We start from the raw sequence: 27,458 nt of genomic DNA, 5'->3' as shown, positions 1-27,458 counted from the left end.
TGGAGCCGACGCTGATTTGGTTCTAAATGACCTTATTCTTCGAGCTTGCTGACGGTCACCTCCTCCCTCCCTCCAGCTCAGCGTCAAGCTCCGCCACTGTTATGGGCTCGAGACCCTACCCTGATTCAAGTCGTTTCGGCCACAAAATATACAGTAAATTCACTTTACGGTATTTCTGGAAGCGCTTTGAGACGTCTCAAAGGCGAGATAAGGCGCTATATCAAATGTAAGGATTATTGTTATTATTGATTGTGGATTACGTTTGCTGACCCCAGCTTGTGTTTTGCTTCCCTCGACCTCAGACAGTGGGAAGGAGGTGCTTTCGATGCACCAGGTGCTGCATTATCTCCTGCGCAGCAGCAAGGCTCTCGTTCCCGAGGAGGAGATTGCTGACATGTTACAATGGGAGGAGTTGGAGTGGCAGAAATACGCTGAGGAATGCAAAGGAATGATCGTTAGCTACCCTGGCATGGTACGTGTTGAAGTGGAAAGCCACTGTGGTAAAAAATTAAGGTGAAATTGTTTGGGAAACCTTGAAAGTTACTGGGTGACAGCTAATGAGCAAACTGTATTCAACAGAGCTGGTGGATTTATATTCAGGTGCTAGATACTAAATTGGAGATGACAACTTTGCAAGAAAAAATATCTCTACACCATCTTTGTCAAAAATATGCATGGATTCATTTGAATTATTTGGCAATCTATTACAGTTTTATTTCTATAGCGCTGAACAAGAGATCATCGAGTGAATTTCTTTGACATGGTCATTTAAAGTGCTTTCTGATGTTCACGTGAATGAAGCATATTCTTAGTCATCTCAGGATGAATATGCTGTACACGAAGGGGGTGCAGTGACTGAGTGTGCTTATTGCTGCTATATTTAGGTCTGCCAGTGGGATATTTTTACTGCTCTCTTTATCAGAAATGTCTGCAACTGGTGTCAACTACATAAGTTCGAAGCTCCGATTAATTTAACGGCTCTGACTTGACCTGGGAGAACCCATGAATTGATTAGCGTGTCAGCCTGGCTCTATCTGCCTGTATCAGTTGGTCAGAGGAGATGGTTTAGAGCAAGAGTGAGAGTTAGCCTAGTGAGCTCTCTTCAGGGTTCCTTTATCTGGCACACAAAGAATTCCTGTTAGGAGACAATAGCAGACTGTAAATGTTCACCCCATCTTCATTCCCACTGTCGGACAGTCGGTTTTCAGTTAGGTTGCTCATTTGATGAAGCGGTCCACTAATTTACTTCTGCATATTTCTTGCGAGTCTGACCAAAATATTCCAACAACAAATTGCATTTATATAGTGCCTTTCACGGTGGGCAAATGTCACCAAGGCGCTGGACAGTCAAGAGTTTTTAACCGGAGCTGGAGGTTGGATTCGGGAAAGGTGAGGGCTAAAGGTGTTGGCTGGGGGGAAGGGAAAGATGACTGAAGGTGCAGTCAAAGAGACGGACCTTGAAGAAGGAGAGGAGCAGCTTGTGGAGAGAGGAGTTGGGAAGTCTGGAACAATTAAATATCTGTTGATTTCATGTTTAAAGGCTGTACTGTATGATTTGATTGCTTGGGAATTTTTTTTTGGCTTGTTTCATTTTTCAAAAGCACTTCTGGTTGTAAAAGAGAAAGAAAACAACAACATTACATTTGTGTAGCACCTTTCACGTTATGCCATTGGAACAGAGGATAACAGAAAAGCATGGTGAGATGCACACTGTTACTTGTAGGTGCTTGTCACACATGATATGACTTTGTACCTAGGATGTCAACTACATAAGCCAATTTGTCCTACCTGAATGCTCGTCAGAACAAAGTAACGCCGTGACCGTGAATTCCTCTGTCTTGTGGAGCAAAATTACATTCGTAATTACATTTGTAAAGCGCCTTTCACGTCAGGAGGACGTCCCAAGGTGCTGGACAAACAGTTACGGACCCGAGCTGGGGGAGGGGGAGGGGGGAGAGCAGGGGAGGGAAGCAGGGAGATCGAAAGCACGGTCGAAGAGGAAGGTCTTGAGATGGGTCTTGAAGGTGGCAAGGGAGGGGGCGAGACGGAGGAATTCATGGTCACAAAGGAGGGTCTTCAATGACTGCTTGAGAAACCTCTTGGCAAAGGCGTTACTTTGTTCTGATGAGCATTCATGTAGGACAAATTGGCTTGTGTGCTCAAAGTGTCCCTTGTGTGTTTGTTTGCTTGTGGAACTGTTTTTGATGCAACAGATCCTCATTTCAGTCAGAATGATCCTGTTGTTGCAGGGAATCTGTGCATGGATTCCTCTCCCACAGAGTCCACAGAAGAGACCAATAGGGGAGGAATGCCAAGACTTTGTCATATTCAGCAGTCATGCTTTGTACATCGTGAAAATAGATACTGGAGAAGTAACAATATTAAGGTGTACTATACTGGGTTGACATTAAACATGTACACAGAGGAAATTATGAGTGCCGTAAATTATAGAATCACAATAAATTGAAAGGGATTATAAATTCATCTGTAGTACCTGTGTTTACACATGGTTAACACACTTTGCATAAGTAGGTCCTGTTATTTTGGTTTGTGTGAAATCTGCTTAAACAACAACAATAACAAAATTACATTTGTAAAGCGCCTTTCATGTCAGGAGGACGTCCCAAGGTGCTGGACAAACAGAGTTACGGACCCGAGCTGGGGGTGGGGGAGGGTGGAGTGCAGGGGGGTAAATCAGGGAGATCGAAAGCACTGTCGAAGAGGAAGGTCTTGAGATGGGTCTTGAAGGTGGCAAGGGAGGGGGCGAGACGGAGGAAGTCATGGTCAAAAAGGAGGGTCTTGAGTTGTGCCTTGAAAGAGACAAGAGAGGGAGCAATGCGAAGGGATTGTGGGATGGAGCCAAATGGCTGCCTTGTTTTCTGTAAATCTCTAACCAATGAACAATCCAGTGTGATAAGTATGTATTGTAAGTCCTTAGAAGAAAATGAAACTTAAAAGCCATTATTAGACCAGTGTACTGATTATTGAATTAAATTAAGAAGTGAATGCAATACACACACACACACACGTCTTTTCACTCCAGGGCCTGTCAGCCGCAACATAAATGTGCTTTTGCAGGTTTTCATATGGCTATTTATTCCCCACTCTTCCATTTTTATTCTTTACAGAAACCCAGCTCTGTTCGCATTGACCAGTTGGACCGGGAACAGTTTAACCCCGATGTCATAACTTTTCCGATTATTGTTCATTTCGGGATCCGACCTGCACAGCTGAGCTATGCTGGCGACCCTCAGTAAGTTCAAAGCTTTATAATGGCTATTCTCCAACTCACAACTAACTAATAGTCCCTGGACATTAAAGTTTAAAAATGTATTTTTTAATCAGATGAGTTATATTTCCAAAATACATGTGATTCATTACCAGTTTCTTTAAGATATCCTCATCGTTTAATATACTCAACTCGCCTTTCACCCCCGCCCCATCTCAGCGTCAAACTCCACCATTGTTCAGCGCTCCGGGACGCTATATAAATGCAAGTTGTTATTGCTTTATTGCAGGCGGGTTGGAATTGAAAACATAGTTAGAAAAGTTTGTTACGTAGAGATACCTAATTCAGACTTAAATAATCAGAATACTTGAAACCAAAGAGCTGATGAATGACTGAGTATTATGCGCAGTAATTCAACATGTGGTAATGATGTTTTTAGAGGAGGGAAGATTCATTAGAATACAAATACAGGACAATATATTTTTTAAAACTTTTGAAAAATGTATTTTCTGAATGCTCTCCCCCTTCACCTCCCGCCCCCACCATATGCCAGTTTGAGTTACTGAAGTAAAGACTATATTTTAGCTCTGGGACGGTACCCTGCATGAGGGGTGCTATATAAATGCAAATTGTTGTTTTTGTTTTAGCTGGGTCTGAGCGAAATTCGAATATTTAGCAACAAAAACATTGTGAACTATTTATTGACTTGAATGGATGAAATCCACCTGTTTCTTGTATGTCAGATATGCTGAGTGAAGCTGCAGAAAGTCTACATGGATGATAGTTAGGGCTGTAGATTTGGCAAGGCATTTTTGGTCAAAAATTGTAGAAGAGTCACAGTAAATATAGTGAATGTTGCGGGTGTAGGGAGAAATGTTAGGAGAAGTCATGGGTATGGAAACTCATCTGTATATCTTCATACCTCCCAACATTTCTAATGTCTAAACCGGGATGAAAATATACATTTGAAAGAACAGTTTGAATTTCCAGCATTAACCTTGAGAGAGGCTAGTGCGAGCATGTACACAACCCTGTCACTTCCCTGCTCCAATTGGATAGCGGGTTTTTTCACGGCAAGTAATAATAATACTAATCCTCGCATTTGATATAGCGCTTTTCACGTCTTCTAGACATCTCAAAGCGCTTCACAGAATATGCTGTAAAGTGAAGTGATTGTATATTTTGTGGGCGAACGCGGCAGCCAATTGCTCACAGCAGCGTCCCACAAACAATCGTAGATTGAAGTGACCAATTTATTATTGTTTTTTTTTCTCGAGGAATTATTATCAGGCGTGTGGAGTAAGGAAACTTGCCCAAGGTTCACCCTGCCGGGAATCGGACCCAGGTCTCTTGCTTGCGAGGCGACTGTTCTAATCACTGAGCTACACACAGGACTCCTGTATGTAAATAGAGAAAGCATGCTATACATGACATTTACTCCACCGTAACAAACCTGCAATCCCAATGATAGAATGTTGATAATGCTGTAAATCCTCTTGAGAATGTCACCAATTCTTTTCCATTGCTTTGGATACATCTTGTCTGCCCCCAACGGCCTTGTGACACAAAGCACTGCAAAATGCAACGCACCAGAAAACTGCAGGGTTGACACTCACTGCGCAGACTGAGTTAGCTGGTCTCAGTCAGGATACAATTAGTCTTAAAGCCCTGCTTTGGGAGGCAGAAGTCTGGCTTCTATAATTGTAGTAATTGTAGTATTTTCTCTCTGGAACGTTTGTGGGAATTCTACCCTCCCAAAAAAAAAGATGGTCTTGTTTCAAGAATTACCCGTCACAAAATTAGATATTTTGTGCCTCACTGTTGACATTTGTGTAGCGTGTAATTGACAGCATTGAGAAGGTCATTCTGCTATCTAATGAAGGACCGAGGGACTCATTATAGTCTCATTATGACATTTATTCCCTGTGAGCACCTCATGGACAAGAGCAGTGAACTATTCCAAAAATACCAAGTGGTTTGGAGCGTCTGAAATCTGTGTGTGGTATGGTCCCAGTGGGACACATACCATGCTGTGTGGATCCTTCCTTCCTATATTGGAGTTGCTGTTTTTTATTATCCTTTTATCAGCAGTTTTCGAACTACAAGACCTTCTCAGGCAGTTTCCGCTCTGTCAGTCTGTCATTGTCTTGAGTTTTAGTTGTTCCCATTCTCATTACTTGACCTCAGGCACCGCTAATTGTACTGAGATTTGCTGCAGCTCTCTCATTCCTCTCTCCAGTTACTCTATTAATACTTTTTAAACATTTTATGCGCACTTCAGCACACTTGCGATCCTCAGTTACCATAAATAAATAAAGGCAAAGCAACTTTGACTGTGTTAACTCTCAATGAGATCTCACCAGGGTTGTGGTCAGCTTGTTAACCACAGTTGTGTCCAGGCATCACAATGCTCCAGAAACAAATCTGCAGTTTTTTGATAGCCCCAGTTCATATAACGTACTGTGTGATGTTGACTGTCCAGCACCTTGGGACGTTCTTCTGACGTGAAAGATGCTATATAAATGTAATTTGTGGCTGTTGTTATGTGAGTTGAGTCCAATTCCTCTGTTCAATAGGAAATAAGTAGTATGTAGAAGGGAGCCATGATGTGCAGTTAGTTATCAATAATGCTAACTGAGTGCTCCAGTTTTATGCAGTACTTACACCATTGCTATGAAGATACAGACACGTATCTGTCTGGCTACAGTTCAGCTGCCAAGCTCCAGAATTGGCAAAAATTACCTGACTGAGGGAGTACCATTTTGACCCTCACCTTCAACACAAATCTAGCTTTTAAGCTAGTTCCTAACCTCTTATTTGGGTCTATGTAATATTTAGCACATCCTTGTGTCAGAGGCAGACACCCCTCCATCAATGGGGAATTCCAAGAAGCTGGACCTCTGGGGTTGGACGTTCAGCATTTTTTGGCTGAACAGTCTACTTTTAAGGAACCACAGCAAATTCTATAGACAAGCAGGCTAATCTATTTGCAAACGCTTTGCAGCATATCCTGTGAAGCGGTTTGACCCGCCTTCCTGATGTGAAATAACAAATGCAAGTCTTATTAATGATATATAGTATTTCAGTTTATTGATTAACTCCGATTTGATAGTGCATTTGTAGAATAAACTATGGAATCACTTTGTCAGTTCTATATATAAATTTGTACTCACAATGGGATTAATGCCTCACCAATATGCTACCGAATGGTGTTTGCAAATACGTTAGCCTGCTTGTCTATATGATTTGCTGTGATTCCTTACAAGTAGACTGTCCATTATAACATACCACTCACTACAGCTTTGCAACATTTCAAAGCCTTTGATAAAGAAGAACTGAGACATTATTAACTTTATTTAAAAGCCGAGAATTTTAGATGTGTAATTGGCTAATGCAACAAAGCATTAATGAAGTTGGGAACTTTGTGACTGTGCTGATGTGCTGGCATGTCATTTGCATAATATATACAGCAGGAATGAGGTGGAACTAATGGATTCACTGAACATTACCCTACCTGCTGCTGAATTTGCCGTACAAATAATTTGTATGAAATTCCCTATAGATTTTCCAGTTGCTTTTTGAATTGAACCATTTATGGAGGAGAAACAGAATTGTAGGTCTTTAGTGGTGCTATATTATAGTAAAAGGGATTCTGCTGCAGCCTCTGTGCTATCGGGGATATGGCTGAAATGCTCTTGGGAATTGTTCTGTGGGGCTACTGGCAGCTATCAGAGTGTACATTTGTAGGTGAAAAGGTGAACATGCATTTGGAGTCCTGGTACTGACTTGTGGCTGGAAAGCAATGCAGCTATGAACGTGCCGATAAATATTGCTGTAGCTGGAGATGCAAGTGAAGTAAAATGTGCCTATTTGCATACGATTCCTGTGGAGTCCTGTAGCTCAGTGGTTAGAGCACTCGCTTTGCAAGCGAGAGACCTGAGTTCAATTCCAGGCACAGGGCGAAACCTTGGGCAAGTTTCCTTACTCCACACAGAGCCTAATAATAATCCCTCCAAAACCAAAAACAATAATAAATTGGTCATTTTCAATCTACGACTGTTTGTGGGACATTGCTGTGCGCAATGGGCTGCCGCGTTCGCCCACAAATATACAGTCAATTCACTTTACAGTGTGTTCTGTAAAGCGCTTTGGGACGTCCTCCCGACGTGAAAAGCGCTATATCAAATGCAAGGATTATTATTATTATTATTATTAAGGTATTTCCTGCTTAGATAGCAGGTAATGCTGGATTATAAAATTATTTATTTACACTGTGGAGTCGTGTAGTGTATTGGTTAGAACTAGCATATTGGTTAGAGGACCCTGGTTTGATTCCCAGTCAGGGTGAAACCTTACCAAGTTTCCTTACTCCACATGTCCATGTTTACCTAGCAGTAAGTAGGAATCCAGTTGTTAGTTGATTGACGGATTGCTTTCCAGGAGTAATAATCCTTTCCAAAGCAAAATAAGAATAATAAATTGGTCAGTCAATCTTCGACTGTTTGTGGGATACTGTTGTGCGCAATTGGCTGCTGCATTTTGTCCATGAAATATACAGTCAATTCAGTTTGAAGTCTCAACAACGTGATAAGCCGCTATATTAAATGTAAGGATTATTATTATTTCTAAATTCCACGCTTACTTAAATAATTTTCTTCTCTTCCACTTGAGACATGTGCTTTCATCAAAAATGTGTTAGGAAAAAATATTATTACTTGCATTGTATCTTTGGAGACAATAATAAATAATCAATCAACGATCTAGCAATGAGGATCCTGGATGCTGATTTAAGCTCCACTCATGGTTTTACATGTGTTCCCTGCTTTTTAAAAAAATTTCTATAATAAATATTTTCTCAACATTCTAGTGCCCTAATCCCTCTCATTGATTGTTAATTGTATACTTGAGGGCAGCTGTAATTCCCTTTGGATACATGGTTTGTACAAGTCATAAATTGGACCCCAAAGCCTGCAGCAAAGTCGAGTTGCAAGCTTTATAAATGGTGTTATGTAACTTTGCTAACTCTTTGATGTCAACTTTCGTAAACCTCTTTCTGCACATAATAATAATAATAATAATCCTTGCGTCTGATATAGCGCTTTTTCACGATGCCCAATATTAGCCTGATGGATATTGCGTGTAACATCAGACGACTGCATAAGACAGTGAGTAAAACTGGTCAATTTCTCACTAATGCCATTGTGTTATTGACTCTTTCTGCATAGTGATGTGTTTCCACATACTGTGGAAATGGGCCGACCAAAAAAAAAAATCCTTCTGCAGTTGCATATTGATTAGGGTAGAGGAGATGTTGGGTATGTGTGAAAATAAAGGTAAGGAATGGTATCAATGTAAGCTGTTGTTTCTGTTCCAGGTACCAGAAACTATGGAAGAGCTATGTCAAACTACGCCATCTGCTGGCAAATAGCCCAAAAGTTAAACAAGCAGACAAGCAAAAGTTAGCTCAACGCGAGGTAAGCTCTGTGTGCTATCTGTACACCGCTGATGGTGTTGCTTGTTATGGTTATGGTATTGTAAAGTGGCTCTAATGTGTAAAGGATACATGACGTAGGGGCTTTAATGAAATATAAAGTACTGAGTGTTTCCAGAATCATAAACTGAATGAACATAACTAAATCCTCAGAGGGATGAATGATTCTTATTGCTTTGACTTGAATTGAAAGTAGTTATCTTTCTACAAACCTCCTGAATCCATTGGTGCATTGCCTTTACCACACCAGGTTTGTGCTGAGTTAGCTGATCTCAGATGGGGCAGAAGGGGGCAGTACAATTGGCCTCCATGGACTGGTGGGTTAGAAAAGGGTTGAATCAAAGAGGGTTCCCTCTTCTGATCTCTATCAAAACACACAGTCACTGTACGTTAGACTATATCCTGTGAAGCGCTTGGTGAACTTCTCCTGATGTGTTTATGTCCGGTCGGAAAAGGACAGGAAGAGGCTCAACCACATTTGTTTCTTTTGATGGTATCGCAGTGCATTACAAAAATGGGGAAGAAATTCCTATTGGGTCTAGATTTACTCTATTAACGGAGCATTTAAGAGCCTCCAGAATTGGCAACTTGCTGAACTCAGCCTTAGCTTTGAAGTTGCAGTTTGTACAGATCTTACCGACACCCGGCTTCAAAATTCAGAACCGCATTTAATATTTTGTGAAATTCTAGATGCTCTAAAATGCTACATTAATTGAGTAAATCTAAACCCAGATAGAATTAATAATAATAATCCTTGCATTTGATAAAGCGCCTTATCCCGTCATCGAGACGTCTCAAAGCGCTTCACAGGATACACTGTGTAGTGAATTGTCTGTATTTTGTGGGCAAATCGTGTTGGCCAGTTGACCAATTTTATTTTGGGAATTTTGGCCAGGATACCGGGAGAGAGAAACTCCATTCTCTTTTTGAAAAGCACCATGGAATCTTTAACGTCCACCTGAACAGGCTGACAGGACTTCGGTTTAACGTCTTATATCTCCCCAGCATTTCTCCCCAGTAGTGTTTTTTTAAAATACGCCGACAAAATACACAGTCAATTCACTTTACAATTTGTTCTGTGAAGTGTTTTGAGGCGTCTCAAAGAGGTGATAAGAGGCTATATCAAATGCAAGAATTATTTTTGTATTATTAAAAGAAATATCATCTACTTTTAATCACCTGTAAATCAGTAAATGATGTCCATATTGATAAAAGAACAAAGCAATATTTTGCCCTGTGTTCTGACGAAGGATCGTGGATCTGAAACGTTGACTCACTTTCCTTTTCCTTAGATGCTGCCTGACCTGCTGGGTGTTCCCAGTGACTTCTGTTTTTGTTTCATTTTGCCCTGTGTAGTTTGATTATAAAGTATACTGTATAAGACTTGGAACTGCAATCTACAAAGCTTTGTAATACTGGGTAAAAAGATGCTCAAAATGTGCTCCTTCTTATTGGACTTTGAAAACTGAAATTGATATTTGACACTATAAAGAAATTCAAACTGAGCAATTTTAATTTGAAAGCTTCCTTTTTTTCTAATGCCCATATGCTAAATATAAACTGTTAAGATCTTAACCCTTTGGGACCCAAAACAGTATTTGTAGCCCCGATCAGTTGCTTTGTAATTTTTTTTGTTACTTCACTCTATTCTTTTTAATATTCATCTTTGAAAATGTGTAGGAATATCTTGTCTTTGTCATGGAAATCCTGAACTGAGTTGGAGAGGAAGTTCAGAGTCAGCTATTCCACTTTGTTCTCTTGTATGATCCTCCTTTCTTGGAGCTTGATGAGGCAAAGTGATTGAACTTGTGGGGATGAGAGCAAAGCAATTGCATCTAATCATGCATGCAAAATAATGTACGCAGTTCAAACACTGCAGCTAGGCACTGCAAATTCAGAGAGGCAGTTCAAAGAGTATTGGCTCTTAACTCTTGATTTACCGTGTAAGTTAATTTAAAAGATAATAATAATAATAATTCATTGGTCACTCAATCCGCGACTGTTTGTGGGATACTGTTGTGCGCAATTGGCTGCCGTGTTCCGCCCACAAAATATTTTGAGATGTCTCAAACACATGATAAGGCGCTATAACAAGTGCAAATTTATTTAAAAGAGTAACATGTTTCATACCTGCTCATCTTTCTATCCAATAGTCTATACTTGACTGCAAATTTCCTGTGAAGCACTTTGTGATGATTTGATGTTATGGGTGTATTATTGAATACATGGCTGATTATTATTCCTATTCTTAATTTTTCTTTAGTCATTTTCTACACTATGACAACAACAACTTGCATTTACATAGTGATCTTCACGCAGGGTAATGTCATGGAGCGCTTAACATTGATGGAGCCTGACTCCGAGCCTTGGGGAGTGAGGAGGTGACCAGAAACGGTCAAAGAGGAAGGTCTTCAGGCGTGATCTGAAAAAGTGGAAGGCGAAGGGATTGGGGGAGAGAGTTCCAAAGTTTTGAGGGACAGTAGTTGAAAGTGGGGCCACCGATGGTGGAGCAGAGGGGATGAGGGACAAGTAGGAGGCTGGATGGAGGCAGCCGAGTGGAGGCGACGGATGGTGGACTGGGGAGTAAGCAGGTCAAACTGTAGATTACATTATTTATAAATAGGAGCAGCATCAATCTGACTGAAAGGATGACAGTTTTAGTTGTCTGTAATTCATATATTTGTACTGGTGGAGTCCTGTAGCTTAGTGGTTAGAGCACTAGCCTCCTTACTCCACACATCTCTGTTTGCCTAGCAGTAAGTAGGAACCTGGTTGTTAATCAATTGGCGGATACCTTTAAAAAAATTAAATATTAAAAAGGCACTATATCAAATGCAAGGATTATTATTATTATTCCTGGAGCTGTCACACTAAAGGAAAAGGTCAGAGAGTAAATGAACTGCCATGGTGAGATAACAGAATGCTCTCTCCTATCTTTTACTCTGGAGATTTTCGGAAATGGTGATTACTGTTTCTCATCTCTTTTGTGACTGTCGCCTACAAAGCATAGTATAATCTTGGGAAACACTTTGAGGAGTTCTTCTGATGTGAAAGGGACTGTATCAAACGTAAGGATTATGATTTTATTGCAATTTAGACCTTGGTAGGTGTTCCTCATTTTCTGGGAATAATCAGGTGAAACTGTATAATTTGCTCCAGAAGTGTCTGTGAGATCTCTGCTTGTCTAGTATTGTATCTCACTGAGACCTATTTCCTTTCAGGAAGCTTTGCAGAAGATACGACAGAAGAATACTATGAGGCGTGAGGTAACTGTAGAGCTGAGCAGTCAAGGGTTCTGGAAGACTGGGGTCCGCTCTGATGTTTGCCAGGTAGGAGTTGTGTCAGTCATACTAAGTATATTCATTTAGTACATTTGATGGTTCAGGGAATAGACAATCTGCAACATGCCTGATTGGATGGTTTGCATCTAAATAATGAAGAGTCCCACCAGAAAAATCTAAAGAAACCTCACTAGTTTTCCAAGAGCTGGCGATTCCTGTTAAGGAAATTTTGGAAAAGACTTCAATATTTTTTGAGGTTTGCTTTGATTCCTAATGTAAGATTTCTGCTTCCATCGTGGAACAAAAACAGATGGCCAGACTGTCTTGTCCTGTCAACCACAAAGCGGCCTTCCTTCCAACAGATTAATAATCATAGACATTAAAGCACAGAAGGAGGCAATTCGAGCTATCCAGTTTATGCTGGTGCCAACTACTCCACTGGAGCTAATTACACTAATCCCAATGCCTTGTTCCCTCCCCCATTCACTTTTAGATTTACTGCTCTCATCTCTTGGTTAAATGGTTCATTTTACATTGGAAGTAATCCTGGGAGGAGAAAATGAGCGTTGTGTTTTCTTTCTTGATTTGAGCGTTTTTCCTCTCCAGTGAAGGAACATTGCTTTTCTTCCCAATGTATTTATAGATTTCAGTGGATCCTGTGTCACTGCTACTGCAAGCATAGGCACCTGTTTCTAGCCTTGGCTCATGGACTCTGGCTCTTGCAGTGAGTGAAATGCCGGTGATCCATCCAAGTGTTTTTTTTCTTCCCTCTTTATAGGAGATGAACCGCCATTTCATCCGGTACTTCTGCGCTCATTGCGGCTTTAGTTGAAGTGGCAGAATCAGCCTTCCATACCTGTCTAGGCAGCAGTGCTTCACAGGCAGTGTCAGACAGGAAGTTAAGTTATTGTGGGGACAATGTGGAGCTAAGGTACTTAGGTTAAACTGGTTGAAGGACCATGAGAAAACATGAACACAAAATACCCAAGTCTCAGGAAACCAGTGAATTAGCACCATGACCTTCACCTTTTAGAGCTCTGGATTTAAATTCACTGAATAATCTGAAAGGTGCTGTTTGGTCGGGTTCAGCTCAGTATCCATTGACACTGAAAGAACAATCCTAGTTAAGCCATTTTATGGGCAGTGTTTAGAAATGGAAACTTTGTGTTAGTACTATAGGAAGTGCATGTGAAAAGTTGGAAGTAAAAGAACCTTCATCACTGATCTCGGAGTTTCTGATACTTAATGCCAGATTAGAAAAAAGTTCCATTGTTCAACATGGGAAGATATGTCTGAGATGCTACGCTGCATGAAGAGCGCTAAATATTCAGTTGTTGATGTTTATCGCCTTCATGAAAATAATTTTAAAAAATGCATATATACAGGATTAGCAACCCGTGAGCAAGAACAAAATTAAAAATCTTCCCCTAAGATTAGTAGATACGTAGAATACATTGCCACCAAAAATAGTTTAATGCTATGCCAATTGAAATCCTTTGAAACAGAGCTGAAATAGATCTGATTATAAAAGGGATTGGAAGCTCCAAGGGTAAGTATGCAAACAGATGTTCAAATACTCTGTGGAACTGTGTGGATCCTGCCCTATTGGGACTGTGTCATATGTTGAATCTCGCTCATGTGCTTCAAATAATATAGATTGTAATGTTAGCTTCATATCCTGGATTACCTTCAAGGACAGGAAAAAAAGAAAATCAGATTTCCTTTGAGTTTTAAATATAACTTTAAAAGTAAATTTGCATTTGATAGAGCTTCCCATTACAGCAACATGTCTCGGAAGCGCTTCATGTCATGATTTGCTTTGAAGTGCATTAACTGTTGCTGTGTAGGCAGATGTTGCAGCAAATCTGTACCAGCAATATCCCACAAACAGAAATGAGATGAATGATCAATTAATCTGCATTTTTGGTTTATCTGGTACAAATATGACTAGGATAACAGGAGAACCCCCTGTTCTTTAAAATAATCCCATGGAATTTTCACATCCATTCGAGTGACCTAGATTATGATGACTGGGCTAGATGCTCAAATCATTTTAGTTTGGATTATTTTGGCTTTTTCAGGAGTTTGGGAGGAAAAGTCCATCATAAATTATATATAATCCACCATAAATTGTGTACAGTTCATAACTAATTGTAGATAGTTCTATCATATATTGTCCATCACACACTGTACATAACAAAAACAGAAGTCGCTGGGATCACTCAGCAGGTCAGGCAGCAACTCTGGAGAAAGGAAAGTGAGTCAACGTTTTGGGTCCACGACCCTTCGTCAGAACTGGGGCATGTTGGGAGGGAGAGGCTTTTAAGGGGTGACAGAGAGGGGGAGGCAGGACAAGGACAACAAAGAAGAAAATGGGGTAAAGGACAGGGGATGATGGGTTAAAGAGGTGTTAATGATGCAAAACAAAGGGGGGGATTGCAACAAAACAGGGGAATAGATGTGTTAATAATGCAAAATAAAGGGGTGGGGGGGATATTGCAACAAAGCAGGCAGACCAGAGAGAGAAAAGGTGTGTCTGGGACCCAGATGGTGTGGTAATGGTCACAGAAGATAGGGAGGGGTTGAATGTGAGCTGTTATGTTCTGAAATTTTTGAAATTAATACTGAGGCCAGAGGGCTGTAAGGTCCCTAAGCAGATAAATGAGGTGCTGTTCCTCGAGCTTGCGCTGTGGCTTATTGGAACAGCATAAGAGTCCATGGATGGAGAGTTCAGAGTGCAAGTGGGTGGGAGAGTTGAAGTGGCAAGAAACCGGAAGCTCGGGGTTGTGCTTTCGGACAGAATGGAGGTGTTCAGCAAATCAGTCGCCCAATCTGCGTTTCGTCTCCCCAATGTAGAGGAGATCACATCGTGAGCAGCGAATGCAGTAAACTACATTGGTGGTATTGCTTGTAAATCACTGTCTCACTTGAAATCTGGGGCCCTGGACAGTGGTATGGGAGGAGGTGAAAGGGCAGGTATTGGATCTGCTGCACTGGCATGGGAAGGTGACAGGGGGAGGAGAAGAACTGTTGATGGTGATGGAGAAATTAACCAGGGAGTCATGGAGGGAACGGTCCCTTCGGAATGCTGAGAGGGGAGTGGAGGGAAAGAAATGCTGAGTGGTTGGATCACGCTGGAGTCCTGACCCAACTGTACAGCGCCTTGGGACGTCCTCCCGACGTGAAAGGCGCTCTATAAACGGAATCTTGTTGTTGTGGAGATGCCGGAAATAGCAGAGAATTATTTTTTGGATATTGAGGCTGGTGGGGTGGAAAGTAAGGACTAGGGGGACCCTACCACGATTCTGGGAAGAGGGGGAAGAGGTGAGGGCAGAGTTGCGCGAAATAGAGCGGACACGATCTACTACAGTGGTTGGGAATCCTCGGTCGAGGAAAAAGGAAGACATTTCAGCTGCTCTGACGTGAAAGGTGACATCGTCAGAGCAGATGTGGTGGAGGCAGAGGAACTGGGGAAAGGGAATGGAGTCTTTACAGGAGGTGGGGTGGGAGGAGGTGTAGTCAAGGTAGCGGTGGGAGTTGGTGGACTTGTAAAAGATATCTGTAGATAATCTATGCCCCGAGATGGAAATGGTGAGGAAGGGAAGAGTTGGAGCTGGACCATGTGAATGTTATGGAGAGGTGGAAGGTGGAAGTGAAATTGGTGAATTTTTCCATTTCACTGCAAGAGCAGAAAGTAGCCTCAACACAGTCATCGATGTATCTGAGGAACAGGTCAGGGAGTGGACCTGAGTAGGCCCGGAACAAAGAGTGTTCCCGGTGGCCAACAAACAGGCAGGCGTAGCTGGGACCTACCCATGCGGGTTCCCATAATGACACCTTTTACTTGGAGAAAGTGGTTGAAGTTGAAGGTGAAGTTGTTCATTATCAGAACATGTTCAGCCTGGCGGAGGAGGGTGATGGCGGATGAAGACTGGTTGGGCTGCTGTTCGAGGTGGAAGCAGAGGGCCTGCAGACCGTCCTTGTGGGGGCTGGAGGTGTAGAGGGACTGAATGTCCATTGTAAACAGGAGACGGTCAGGGCCCAGGAACTGGAAATTGTTGAAGTGGCCAAGGGTGTCAGAAGAGTCATGGATGTAGGTTGATAGGACCTGGACAAGAGGAGCAAAAATGGAGTCCAGATATGAGGAGATCAGCTCGGTGGGGCAGGAAACAGGCTGAAATAATGGGTCTCCTGGGATAATCCTGTTTGTTTGATCTTGGGGAGGTAGAGGCAGGCTGTGCAGGGCTGGGGGGCTATAATAATAATATTCCTTGCATTTGATATAGCGCTTTTCACGTCGGGAGGACGTCCCAAAGCGCTTTACAGAACACACTGTAAAGTGAATTGACTGTATATTTGTGTGCGAACGCGGCAGCCAATTGCGCACAGCAATGTCCCACAAACAGTCGTAGATTGAAAATGACCAATTTATTATTGTTTTTGGTTTTGGAGGGATTATTATTAGGCGTGTGGAGTAAGGAAACTTGCCCAAGGTTTCGCCCTGCCTGGAATTGAACTCAGGTCTCTCACTTGCAAAGCGAGTGCTCTAACCACTGAGCTACAGGACTCCAATGAGGTTGGAGGCTGTGGGAGGAAGCTCCCCAGAGGAGATGAGGTCATTGACTGTCTCAGCGATGATGGCTTGGTGTTCAGTTGTGGGGTCATGGTCCAAGGGGAAGTAAGAGGAGTTGTCAGAGAGTTGGCGTTCAGCCTCTGCCAGGTAGAGGTCCTTTCGCAAGATGACAAGAGCGCCTCCCTTGTCAGCAGGTTTGACAGTGATGTCAGGATTGGTCTTGAGACAGTGGAGTGCAGCATGTTCAGAAGAACGAAGATTTAAGTGGGGGAAGGGAGTGGAGAAACGGACATGGCTGATGTCATGTCGGCAGTTCTCAATGAACAGGTCCAGGGAGGTTAGGGGACCTGGTGGTGGGGTCCAAGTGGAAAGGGGCTTCGGAAGACAGGAGGAGGGGTCTGATGTCCGGGGGGAGGCCTCCTGGCCAAAAAATTGGGAGCGGAGGTAGCGGAAGAAGAGCTCAGCATCATGCCGGGATCGAAATTCATTGAGGTGGGTGCGTAAGGGAATGAAGCTGAGGTCTTTACTGAGGACGGATTGTTCGGGATCAGAGAGTGGGAGGTCAGAGGGGATAGTGAAGGTAAGGCAAGGAGTGGGACTGGGCGGGAGGGATGGAGTCAGAGGAGGGGTCAGTAGAGGGGTTGGCATCCACGAATCATTGAAGTTTGTGATCCTTGCCATCTACAAGAAGGAAAAACAGTTTTTTGTTAAAGCGCCGAATGAGGCGAAGGATGAAGGCAGTTCTGAGATAAAGTGTGCTGGTGCTGCTGAAGGGAAAGGTCGAGAGTATGCATGTGTTGGCACGTGCTGGAACAGTACGTCTCATGAGGCGATGAGAGCAGTGATCAGAAGAGCACTGAATTTTATGGAGGTATCTGATTGTGGGCGGATTGAAAGCAGGAAGGGTGGAATTTACAACAGCAAGATTACACTTGTATAGTGCCTTTTACGTCGGGAGGACGTCCTAAGACGGAATCCACATGGAATTAGTTTAAGACAGTTACTGAGGACAGGGATGTGGCTGTGAAACTCCAAACATATTGCACATAGTTGAATATATACGCATAGTTCAACGTGTACATAGTTTCATCCACACATATTGTACATAGTTTATTGGAAAGAACAAGCTCAGTGAGCGTGAGGAATGAACAGCGAGATTTGGTGTATTTTTGTTAAAGATGAGAAATTGCTGTACGAGTACATATAATTCATAGAGTCCATTCAACAATCTTGTTAATCGCTGGCCTTGTGTGACCAAATGCAAGTAATATACACCATGTAAGACGTTTCACCTTTTCAGACTGGAGACACTGATGGATTATAGAATTCCTGAAGATATGCTTAGGCTGTTAGCTAAACTAATGAAATATTGACCAAAGGCTTTTCCTTGTCAGACCTGTCAGAATACACAAGGGTAGGTTAAAAATCTACTCTTGTCTTGATGAATTTAGTCAGAGTTGAATCAATGTAATTTTATTAATTAAGCAGAAATGAACAAGTTGATGTACGCTTGTAACTGGTTCTAGGGTATCAATGATTTTCCATTTCGACATTAGAAAATCTGAGCGGTGATGAGCGGTTGTAGATTGTATCTTTTTTAAATATATCTATATCAATGTGTTTTAGTTACTGTAATCTCTTACACTGCAGAAACCTTTTTTTTCTCCTTGCTATTGTCACAGTATTTCATCTAGTAATCAGTGTAAGATAGACACCAGGGTATAATAGTGATCAGTGTAAGATAGACACCAGGGTATAATAGTGATCAGTGTGAGATAGACATCAGGGTATTATAGTGATCAGTGTGAGATAGACACCAAGGTATAATAGTGATCAATGTGAGATAGACACCAGGGTATAATAGTGATCAGTGTGAGATAGACACCAGGGTATTATAGTGATCTGATGTGTGTGATAAACAGTAGGACATATCGGAACGAGTCACATGTAACCTTTCAATATGAATGTTTATCTTCCAGCATGCCATGATGTTGCCAGTGCTGACTCACCACATCCGTTACCACCAGTGCCTCATGCACCTGGATAAGTTGATAGGTTACAAGTTTAAGCAACGTTGTCTGCTGCAGGTAAATGTTTGTTAACATGCCTAGTTGTATTATTAGATCGTTACTGAACAGCAAATAGAAAGCTTCCGGCACAGACATGATGGGCCGAATAGACCTTTTGTAAATTTCTATGGTTCTAAACATTTCTGGTTTGTAGTTATTTCTGTTGTTTTCGATGGCATATAACTGTTCTCTGAATTAATTTTGAATTAAATGAGCGTGTAATTGATTTGACAAAAGTGACTGTGTATCTGAAGGCAAATGAGGCAGCCAATTTGTACACAGCAGTGTCCTACGAACAACTATGAAATGAACGGCTTTCACTTAATCATGGTCCAAATGTTGAAAGCCTGTCATGCATTTTTGTCTATCTGCTCTAGATATTGATGTCTAACCGTTTAGACTTCTACAGATAAGCCTTTTGTATCTCACAGTATTCTGACATGTTGACTTCTCATAATCTGGTTAACCTATCCAAGCTTATATTAGGTTTCTGTTGTTGATTTCCCGCAAGTAGGTAAGAGATTTAGAAGATCCTAAATCAAAATAAAATGCAAGTCGGGTGTGTAACATTCAAAGGTGACCTTTTACAGCTCTATTTGTGCAATAAATGTCACAATAACAGATAAACTTGCAGGTATCATTGCAGTTGACAATTTATGCTCAGCCTATGTACTCCTCTCCACTTGTAGTATCCATACTTGGCCAGTAGATGTCACGTAAGTTCCTTCTTTGTTTCACGCCGTGCCATAGGAGACATGGTGTAAGCTGATTATAAAATCTCACTGTTTCAGGGCTTCCTGGAGTCTAAATTTTCTGATGTGAAAACTTGAATATGCATGGTGCTCTTCTCTGGGTTCCGTATTGATTCAGCTGCCAGTGCAGGGAGTTGCATTTCCAATTTAGGATCTTCTAAATCTCTTATCTACTCGTAGAAAGTCAACGACCACAACAATTGCAGGGAGGAGAGATGGTAGAGAACTATGGAATGATCAACCCTGTAACACGCGTTTCCCTCCCTTCCCCCCACCCGCGCACACATTGATAAATATAATCCTCGTATTTACTATAGCATCTTATTGGAAGGATGTCTCAAAGCACTTCACAGGAATTACTGAAATGGAGTGACAGTGTCTTTGTAGGTAGCAAAATTGCCCACTGTAATGTCTCACAAACAGCTATGACATGAGTGGCCAATTTTATTTGGGGGATTGTTGGTCAGGACATCAGAAATTCATGTGGAATTCTGTAAAATAACGTGGAGTCCTATAGCTTAGTGGTTAGAGCACTCACCTTGCAAGCAAGAGGACCTGCATTCATTTCCTGGCAGGACGAAACAGTGGGCATGTTTCCTTCCACCACACACCTGTGTTTACCTAGCAGTAAGTAGGAACCCCGGTCGTTAATCGATTAGTGAATCGCTTTTCTGGGGTAATAATCTCTTAAAAAAAACTTGGTCACTTAATCCATGGCTGTTTGCAGGACACTGCTGCTTCTGTAATTGGCTGCTACGTTTCTCCCACAAAACATACAGTCAATTCACTTTACAGTATATTCTTTGAAGCGCTTTGAGACATGTTAAGGCGCTATATGAAATGCAAGGATTATTATTATTATTATAAGTCTCTTCTCTTTTCAAATAGTGCCACGAGATCTTTAATATCCATTTGAACAGGCAAATGGGACCTTGGTTAACTGGCACCTCCAACAATGCAACATATAGTCTAAGCTGACACCTACATTGGAATGTCATCTTAGACTATGTGAGTTTCAGCCCTGATGTGGGATCGTGATAAAGATATTGCTGACTTTTGGGCCATAGCTTTCTCAAATAGTAATAGAATTTGGTCAGGTCTGCATGATTTTAGTATTTATTATAGCGGATATAACTTCCTTTTTGCATATAAGGTCCCAAGTTTCCATTATCTCACACAACTTTGAATGAAAAGCAGCAGGAGCTTTACCTTGCTCAATTTTCTTCATTCACTATTGGCTCTTGATTCGTTTATGCTTTCTTTATATCAGATACTGAGGACATTCAAGTGGTTGGTTTTAATGCGGTTCTGAAACTTTGATTTTTTTTTCTCTACTGTATGTCTTGAATGTTGAAACTGTATTGTACTAAATTACCTTAAAGGCTTGACCTTTAGAGCAGAAGCTGTCATCTTATTAGCCATAATGAGGTGTATCTGCATTGGGATTGGGTGCAACTGAATAACCCCTTCATTTACTGTTATCTCCCTATGGCCCTTGTACCATGGTTTGTTTCCTTGAAAATATTGCAAGTGTCTATTCCTGGTTTATCTTGCTAAGTATTCCTGTGTTGTTAATTAAAATCTGCTGCGCGTGAGAGATATGTTCCCTTTTTGAAATATAGGGTGATTTAGATAAATTTGAGTTATCTATTACACTGGTGTCCTTCTGAAAATTTTCTCTTGCAAAGCTGATTGGAAGTGCCTTTTTAAAAGCTTCAGATGTACGTTTCTTATCAGTTTGCCTGAGGGAAACCATGCAGTATAGAACTTGTCTAGATAGCGCCTCTCCAGGACTTGAAGGCTTTGACTCTGAGGATTCGTGATGTATCTGTACTGCCAAGGCTGCCATGGAACTCTCCCCAGAGTCAATTCAGCCCAACAGAGATCCCACCAACTCTTTCCTTCCTTCCTCCCGATGATATATCCATGGCACTCATTTTATCCTTAATAGGACTGAGTGGATTCACTGTAATTGAACTTAGAACCTTACATTCCTAAGTCTAGTGCTCAAACATTCGTAATATAGAAAGTTTTCTTTCCAGATAACATGTTGCTAAACATGTTGACACTCAAAATCTGAACACCTTCCAATGTGACAATACTCTTATGTACATCTTTAATCCAATGCAAATTTTGATTTGTTTTCTGAGGATACAGTTTTTACTCTTTCTTGCTAGAGTGTGCAAACTGGCTCACTTTTGTTTCTGATTTTCCTCTGGTTTTCCCTTTTCACCCTTCCTCAATCTTTGCATGTTACAACCAATTATTTTCTATTCACCGTTCTCTTTTGTTTTCATCAATAAATCTTTCCCTTTGATCTATCCTTGTACTGCTGTTTCTGTTTTGATCGAATGGTTCATTCTTGCCTCTAATCTTTCAATAAGTCTTTGGCTTACTGCCCAAATCCAGGCGCTATTCACTTCCTTTTGATCACCTTGTTAGCTTCAAGTACTTCATTGACTTATTAACGATCTTGTTGTTGTACCATTGATAATTCTTACTTTATAAGTATTTTTTGTGGATTTAAGCGATTTTAAATACATTTCCCTGTTTGTGGCCAACAATCCCACAAATAAAATCGGTCAGTTATTTCATAGCTGCATGTGCAAATTGGCTGCCAGGTTTACCTACGAATATGCAGTCATTCTGTTGTTATTGTACGCTTTACAGTAAATCCTGTGAATTACTTTGGGACAGTCGCCTGTCATGAAAACACTACCGCAAAATCAAGGATTATCGTTATAATTTTGTGTTTATGATTTGCCATTAGCTTGGAATGACTCACCCGAGCCATCACCTGAATTTCGGGATGAATCCAGACCATGCAAGAAACTCCCTGTCCAACTGTGGTATCCGGCAACCCAAGTATGGAGACCGAAAGGTCCACCACATGTACATGAGGAAGAAAGGTACATGAGAAACCGAGAGGAGCAATTGTGGAGAAAATGTTTACCTAACTAGGGGGAAGGAAAGAAATTAAATTGTGTCTTTCACAGTTTGTTGAGGAACTTTGCTATGCTTTTCCATAGTTCTTGGCTTTTGGGATGAATTAATGTTTAAAAACAATAGGACAGAAGATTTTAGTTGCTTGAAGGAAAGTTAACGTTATGATTGTCCTGAGCCCCTCTGGGTTTGGTGCTTGATAATATCAACCAGGACTATTGGTGTTATTCCTATCTTAGACACCTCGACTGGAAGGTGCACTTATTTGGGTGTCGGGAGAGGGCAGAATCAAATTTCGATTTAATTCTCAGTGCATTGAATAGACTGCTGTCAGTCGCTGACAAGGCTGATATGTTAATAATGGTGATTGTTACCCAAGGTTTTGCATTCCGGTGAAGGAAGAAATATCAAAACACCTTTTGGGGAGAGATCGGAAAATTTGGCGAGTTTAAAACATAATGATTTTTCATAGAAACCTAAATAAATAGTAGGTATATTAGCACATCACATTTCAGTGATTTGTAAAAATATTGTCCTCATTGCAACTAGGCATAATGTGAAATTGGTCTTTCAAAGTTTAATTTCTGTACAGTCTTCTCTACATCCATGAGTATGGCCATGATAGGACAATACCATTGAACTAATCAGCTTCATACCTTGATATTCTGTAACATTGGATTCTACCTTAATATTCCAAAAGACATTGTAATTCACCATCCTCAGGGTGTCTTTAAGTACTTCCAATAATCCTACATATTCAGTAGCCACAGTGTATTGTATCCAGCATTGTGTACCTTGCGGCTGCAAGTGAATCCTCTTTATCATTGCTGTTTCTGTGTTTTTCACAGGCATAAATACCTTAATAAACATCATGTCACGGCTCGGTCAGGACGATCCAACTCCATCGAGGTGCGTGATGGATTCATTCATTAACTTGTATTCTTTTAGAAATAGGCCTGAAATTGCCTCGAAAGCTGCTTAAGTAGTGAACTAAATCCTGCAGCAATGCTTAATCGCCATCTTAAATAAACATTATTTTTTGTTCCATTGCAATGACTCTGCAGTGACTGGAAGATATGGCAGGCTCAGGTTAGGGCTGTGGTGTGCTGTGAGTTGATGAATGCTGTGTGTATAAGTAGCCCAATCTGCAAATGCTAGCAACTTGATAGAGGTTTGCCTCTGTGTTTCAGTCGATAGTATAATATAAGCTTTATATTTACAATTTTGGCACAGTGGTCTGTACAAAATAAAAATAAGTAATGCCTGCATAAGTGTATATAAATGGAGGTCAAAAGAGGAAACTATTGTACTTTGTTAGCAGGTAGGTTTAAAAATAATAATCCTTACACTTGATATAGTGCCTTATATCAAAACATCTCAAAACACTTCGCAGAGGTTTTTTGGAAAGTGCAGTATCACTTTTAGCCGATGAACAAGGCCAATTTGTGCACAACAATGTCTCCGAAACAGTCATGAAGTGAACAGTCAATTAGTCCTGGCAATAGTTTTGGGGATGATTGTTCTGGACATTGGGAGAAACTACCTTTTTTCAAGAGTGCCATGGGATCTTTAACAGGCATGGTATCTCATTTTATATCTCATTCGAAGGACTGTACCTCAGACAATGGAACGCTCCCCCAGCATTGCATTCAAAGTCCCAATGTGGGCCTTGAACCAGAGGTGAAAGTGCTACCAACTGCTACCATATTTTTAAAACAAAAACAGAAGCCCTGGGAACACTCAACAGGTCAGGCAGCATCTATGGAGAAAGGAAAGTGAGTCAACATTGCGGGTCCAATACCCTTCGTCAGTTCTGACGAAGAGACCCTTCGTCAGTTCAGTTCTGACGAATGTGAAAGGGCACCATTGTTGGTAACGTGCTACAAACCCACTCAGTTTATATACATTTAAGATGTTCATGCTCTCACTTGAAAATGTCTCATCTTTCCAGTGGCGGCAGTGAGAAGCCACTTATTAAGTTTGGTTGCTGAAAGAAGAAGAGCTCCCTGGTGCCTTTTTAGGTTAAACCCATTAATTGGCATACAAATAAAACCATTGCAGGTTTTAATCCTGGTCTATACTGCGTTCACTGATCTGAGCTCGGGCAAGCCTGGAAGAGCATAATTAGCCTTAGTGTCGCTGGACCAGGGAGTGAGAATAGATAACCAGGTAGAGTTTCCCCTCAAAAAATGTAAGATCATGCAGATTTATGGAAAATTGCTTCGCTGCAGTTTTATTTGGAAGTCAATTCATTTTAAGAACTGGAAAACCAGCTTCCAAATTAAGATTGAAAATTGGTGAGTTTTCCACAGTGCTGCATGATCTTAAATTTTAAGACAAAAGTATTATAAACAAACACCAGATGGAATTTTGAGGATAGAATCAGTAATTTCTCTGTTTCCCCCTCCCCTTCTCAACAACAAAGATTTTACATTCACATAGCATCTTTCACGTCGAAAGGACATCTTGAAGCGCTTTCACCCAATGACACTTCTTTCGTGTGGCACGTGTATATGATCCATTTGGAGAAGCTATTGGGGACAGCTGGCATCTAAAGAACCATAATGTAGCAAGAGTGGTGACCATCAGGAGAAAGGGAGAGGAAAACACTTGGGGGAAAGTGTTTTTGATGCAGTTATTGAGATCCATTAGCTGTCAGAGTGGAATGCCAAAAATGAAATGTAACTTGTTACCAACACTATTCCTCACTTGTGAATAAGTGAAATAAACCCCAGGGGTTGAGTGGGTAGCTACCGCCTTGTTTCGAAGAGAATTTGTCACTCTTGAAAACTAGTTATGATGAGCTGTACTGTTAGAAAACACGTAATCTACTGTGAATCATGTTTTTCAAGCTGCTTTTATAATAGGATTGCATTGGAAAATTTAAGCGGTGAAGGCATCCTATGGTGTATAGCACCACAGACCTTGTACCATCAGAATCAGACACTGAGGTTCTCAGTAGATTTCTGCATTCTCAGTATCCAAGTGATCCATGTGTTCTGACTGATTTGCTTTCTGTACAATCTGATCATTTTTGCCGGCACATCCAACAAGGTTTTTCCTAAAGTTTCATCAATAGTAGGAAATGCCAAGGCTGGCAAATTTCTTGACAAGTGGAAAACAAAAACCCTCTATGTTTCTAAATTGAGAATGGTCTAATATGGTTTCTTAATTTACCCAGATGGTAATGGTGTAACTTTTTATTGTTATGTAGTCACGTTTCAAAGATTGATTCTGTGTGTGTTTGTGTGTGTGTGTGAATTCCAACTTTTGCTCATTGTACAACTATTCACCACTTTAGATTACCGACACTAAATCATTGATGGGCTGCAATTGTGATCGCTTTTCTGGGAGTAATAATTCCTTCAAAAAAAAAACAATAATAATTTGGTCACTCAATCCATGACTGTTTGTGGGACACTGTTGTGCGCAATTGGCTGCCGCGTTTCCCCCACAAATTATACAGTCAATTCACTTTACAGTATATTCTGTGAAGCGCTTTGTGACGTCTGGAAGATGTGATAAGGCGCTATATACCAAATGCAAAGACTATTATTGTTCTAACAGAATATCCTGTATTGAGTCTAACTATTTTCGTCAATAATCCAGGCAACTGGTCCTTCAGCTGATCTGGTATTCACTATTGGGTTCTACTAAAGTGTGAATGTGATTAAGATAACTGAGTATTCAATGACTGCTGTGTCTAATTGTTTTCAGGAACAAAGCCGTAATAAAATGAATTTTTCAGAAATGAAGTTTGGTTTCACTTCAACATAGTTTATATTCAGTTATACATTAACTAAAATCTCAGTTGTTGCTTTACTCAAGGATCAACCACAATGAAAGACTGGAGTTCCTGGGAGACGCAGTGGTTGAATTTTTAACAAGGTGGGAATTTGGTGTGCATACGTTTTGTCTTAGTTTTGTAATGATTTTAATTTTTCAGCAGGGCTTGCATTTTTAATGAACATTTAGTACATTTGGCAGAGAGTTAAGTGCGAGGATGGAGTGGAGTGAAATCATGAAATTGTGGGTGTGACCTCCCCACTCCCCCACCACCAATCTCCTCAGGCCCACTTTCTGGATCAGTCTTTTAAGTGCCTCCCACATTATGGGCGTGGGGATGGGGGGGGAGTCACCCACACAAGTATCTCTGGATAGCAGGTGAATAGTAATATTCAAAAGGCCTGGGGTAAGATCACCCCTCAGATGGAAATGGTGCAAGGTATATAGAAAAGAAGAAAGTTTTATGTTTGCAGGAGAACTGTTTAAAGCATAGTGTTTTACTTCTATAAACTTACACACTGTGTACTGGGTTTCCAAGCCATGGCTCTTGCCATCCAGCACCTAATACTCTATAGAGGTGCATCCCTTCAGGGAGAGAGTACACGTTGCATTCCAGGCAAACAGATATTCCCCTCTGTAGAACTCTCAGTTTGATTTGGATACCTGTAAGAATGGTGGTGGGTTTCTGCATATGTCAGACTTAAAACAAAAGATGAACTTGCTCAGTGGTGAGTCATTTGTAGTGGGTTTGCCCTTCAAAGGCATCCAAAACAATGCCATCACCCAAAATTAAGAGAGAGACTCAGGAGTGAGCCTGGGATCTTACAAAGTCAGTGACTTGCAGTATGATGGTCAAAACTTCTGGGTCAGTCAGTTTATTCAATGAGCTATTTAATCTTATTCAGGAGGAGAAGAGGTAATAGGTGAAAAATGGGGGCGGTGGGGTAGGGGGGCGCGGGGGGAGGGAAGTGTTTAATACCTCTATGAATATTTGTCCTATATTTGTCCTACACCTTGAATCTTGCATGAAATCACAAGATTATTTTGGATGAAGATGGCACTTTTGGCTCATTTGATTTCATCTGCTGGTTTGTGGCATCTTCCCCCTCCCCCGTGACTCTTTATTTCTGCTTTCAGTGTGCACTTGTACTTTCTGTTTCCAAACCTGGAGGAAGGAGGCTTAGCTACGTACCGCACTGCTATTGTTCAGAACCAACACCTTGCTATGCTGGCCAAGGTGAGTGCTGTGGATTACTAGTGTGGGTAAGCATCTCTTACTGTGGATTCCAGCACTATGAGGCATCCTCCTAACATGAAAGATGTTGTATAAATGT

General features: G+C 41.2%; 1 protein-coding gene across 1 annotated transcript in view; it reads left to right on the top strand.

Annotated features, from left to right (window-relative positions):
* The window catches only part of drosha (drosha ribonuclease III), an 82,248-nt gene that overhangs the window by 18,795 nt on the left and 35,995 nt on the right, over positions 1 to 27,458 (top strand). The window contains exons 13-21 of the mRNA XM_007895464.2: positions 303 to 472; positions 3,129 to 3,253; positions 8,604 to 8,703; positions 11,942 to 12,049; positions 18,554 to 18,661; positions 22,166 to 22,304; positions 23,187 to 23,247; positions 26,167 to 26,226; positions 27,262 to 27,361. Coding sequence (XP_007893655.2) covers positions 303 to 472; positions 3,129 to 3,253; positions 8,604 to 8,703; positions 11,942 to 12,049; positions 18,554 to 18,661; positions 22,166 to 22,304; positions 23,187 to 23,247; positions 26,167 to 26,226; positions 27,262 to 27,361 — 971 coding nt within the window. The remainder of the gene's footprint in view (positions 1 to 302; positions 473 to 3,128; positions 3,254 to 8,603; positions 8,704 to 11,941; positions 12,050 to 18,553; positions 18,662 to 22,165; positions 22,305 to 23,186; positions 23,248 to 26,166; positions 26,227 to 27,261; positions 27,362 to 27,458) is intronic.

Source organism: Callorhinchus milii, unplaced genomic scaffold (genome assembly GCF_018977255.1).
Source record: "Callorhinchus milii isolate IMCB2004 unplaced genomic scaffold, IMCB_Cmil_1.0 Scaffold2, whole genome shotgun sequence".
Taxonomy (NCBI): domain Eukaryota; kingdom Metazoa; phylum Chordata; class Chondrichthyes; order Chimaeriformes; family Callorhinchidae; genus Callorhinchus; species Callorhinchus milii.
This window is presented reverse-complemented; position numbering and strand designations above follow the sequence as displayed.